Source organism: Echinops telfairi, unplaced genomic scaffold, assembly GCF_000313985.2.
Source record: "Echinops telfairi isolate 266 unplaced genomic scaffold, ASM31398v2 ScPeMD7_7467;HRSCAF=8505_1, whole genome shotgun sequence".
Classification (NCBI taxonomy): domain Eukaryota; kingdom Metazoa; phylum Chordata; class Mammalia; order Afrosoricida; family Tenrecidae; genus Echinops; species Echinops telfairi.
This window is the reverse complement of record NW_022111368.1, coordinates 28,847,992-28,849,979: the sequence shown is the minus strand read 5'-3', so window position 1 is coordinate 28,849,979 and position 1,988 is coordinate 28,847,992. Positions and strand designations below refer to the sequence as shown.

Below are 1,988 nucleotides of genomic sequence, written 5' to 3'. Positions count from 1 at the left end.
CGAGGGTTCACTGTATACCTTTTGGGGGCATGCCAGCCCACTAATTACAGGTAAAGACATACGTCACAGAAGGGGTTACACTATAGGTTACACAGTAATGAGAAGGGGTGGTCTAGGTGGTGGTCTCTGGGTCTCCATAGAAACCATTATCAGTAGGGTGAAAACTCCGCCTACAGGAGCCTGTCCACTGTCCCCAGAGGCAGGGAGCAGGCCCACCGGTGGTGGGATGAGATTGCAGTCTGGCAACTGATTGCCCTCAGGGGAGGGAATGCCTGCGCGTCTGACCTCCCTCCACAAATAGAGACAGAAGGTAAAGCAAATGGGGGAAAAGCAGATATTTCAAGAAGTTCAATAAATGCTTTGTTCTGTTCTTTTAAGTTTTCTGAAAGTTTGATAAATGGACCCACTATGAATATAATGGTGTGGGATTCTGAGCAAGAACTTTATGCATGCTTGAATCACTTCCCTAAATGATTCAAGACCAGTATTGCCAGAACCCTTTCCTTTTCATCCCCTCCTCATCCTCATTTGGTTCATCCATCTGGGCCATGCTGAGGGAAGGGTTATGAGTAAGGGAGAATGTGATGTGCTTTCAGGATCCAGTGACATTTGAGGATGTGGCCGTGATCTTCACAGAGGAGGAGTGGGGGCATCTGGTGCCCATTCAGAGGGACCTCTACAAGGAGGTGATGCTGGAGAACTACTGGAGCATTGTCTCACTGGGTAAGGATAGCTTCCCATAAGGAGTTAGAATTGTATTATGTTCACTAAGGACTGATGCCTTAATGCCTTTTCTCCCCACCCCTAAGTTTTGAACCAACTGAGAGACAAGATAAAAGAGTAAAAGGATGTGGCTTAAATGTAAAGCACCAGTAGGCACTGGCAGATTGTTTTACCCAGCCATAAGACGTGCTAGACACTCCCGGACTGCTTGCTTAACAGCATGCCCCACAACATGGCAGGAACTTAATTTCATACGGAGGATGAAGGGTGGAGTTAGGGGCTACCTTGCAGGAAAGTTTTCTCCTCACAGAAGTTAGAAGAATGGGGAAAGAGGCATTTCCCCTCAGTAAGGGGTGGGAAGACGAGAGTCAGAGGGTTGTGAGCCTGAGCAGGTCATCAGAGCTGTGTTTGGGTTTGATGATTTGTCTTAAGTGCAGCCAAGAGAGATGTTCACAGAATGCACTTTGTAGTTAACAGAGCCTGCATGAAAAGGGAAACACGAGTGCTACTGCTCACAGTAGCAATTGCTGGAAGTAATCTCAGGCTCCTGTAGGTACTGAGAATGTCTCAGTAGCTTCAAGAATAAGAAGCTGAAAGATTGAACAGTTTGGGAAGAAAATTAAAATAAGCAGCAAGTGGCAATAAAAAGAATTGTATAGGTTTCATTCAAGAAAGTCAAAAGAGCAAGTGTTAACATCTCTGTATTAACTTCAATGGGACTATTGGGGAGGTATTAAAGGAGACTTCTGAGCCCTCATGACTTAGTGGGTACGAGTTGGGCTGCTAAATATAAGATCTGCAGTTTGAACCCACTAACCAGTCAGTGGGAAAAGAAGGGCTTTCTACTTCTATAAAGAGTTACAATCTTAGACATTTACAGGTGCAGGTCTACCCTGTCCTTGAGTGTCACTATGAGTTAGCCTTGACTTGATGGGCAGATAGTTGATGGGCAGGAGTTGGGGGTGGGTGGGTGGTGACACAGGTTCGTTTGTTAGTTTTAACCTTTAGGAGCCCTGACAGCAATAGTGGATTACACGTTAAGCTGCTAACTAAAAGATGACCAGTTCGAACCCACCAACCAATCCATGGGAGAACAAGAAGGCTGTCTTCCTCTGGAAAGATATATAGCCTCAGAAATCCTAGGGAGCAGTTTCTTTCTATCATTTAGGGTCACTTTGAGTCAAAATTGACTTGTTGACAGTTAAGTTGTTGGTTTTTTTAAAATTGAGCCTTTGCCACAAGCTTTGAAATGATGGACTAATAAT

General features: G+C 44.9%; 1 protein-coding gene across 2 annotated transcripts in view; it reads left to right on the top strand.

Moving 5' to 3' along the window:
• LOC101664645 (zinc finger protein 2) overlaps positions 1 to 1,988 on the top strand; it is a 15,152-nt gene that overhangs the window by 9,850 nt on the left and 3,314 nt on the right. For both annotated transcript variants that reach the window (XM_045283874.1, XM_045283873.1), the window contains exon 3: positions 597 to 723. In XM_045283874.1, coding sequence (XP_045139809.1) covers positions 597 to 723 — 127 coding nt within the window. The remainder of the gene's footprint in view (positions 1 to 596; positions 724 to 1,988) is intronic.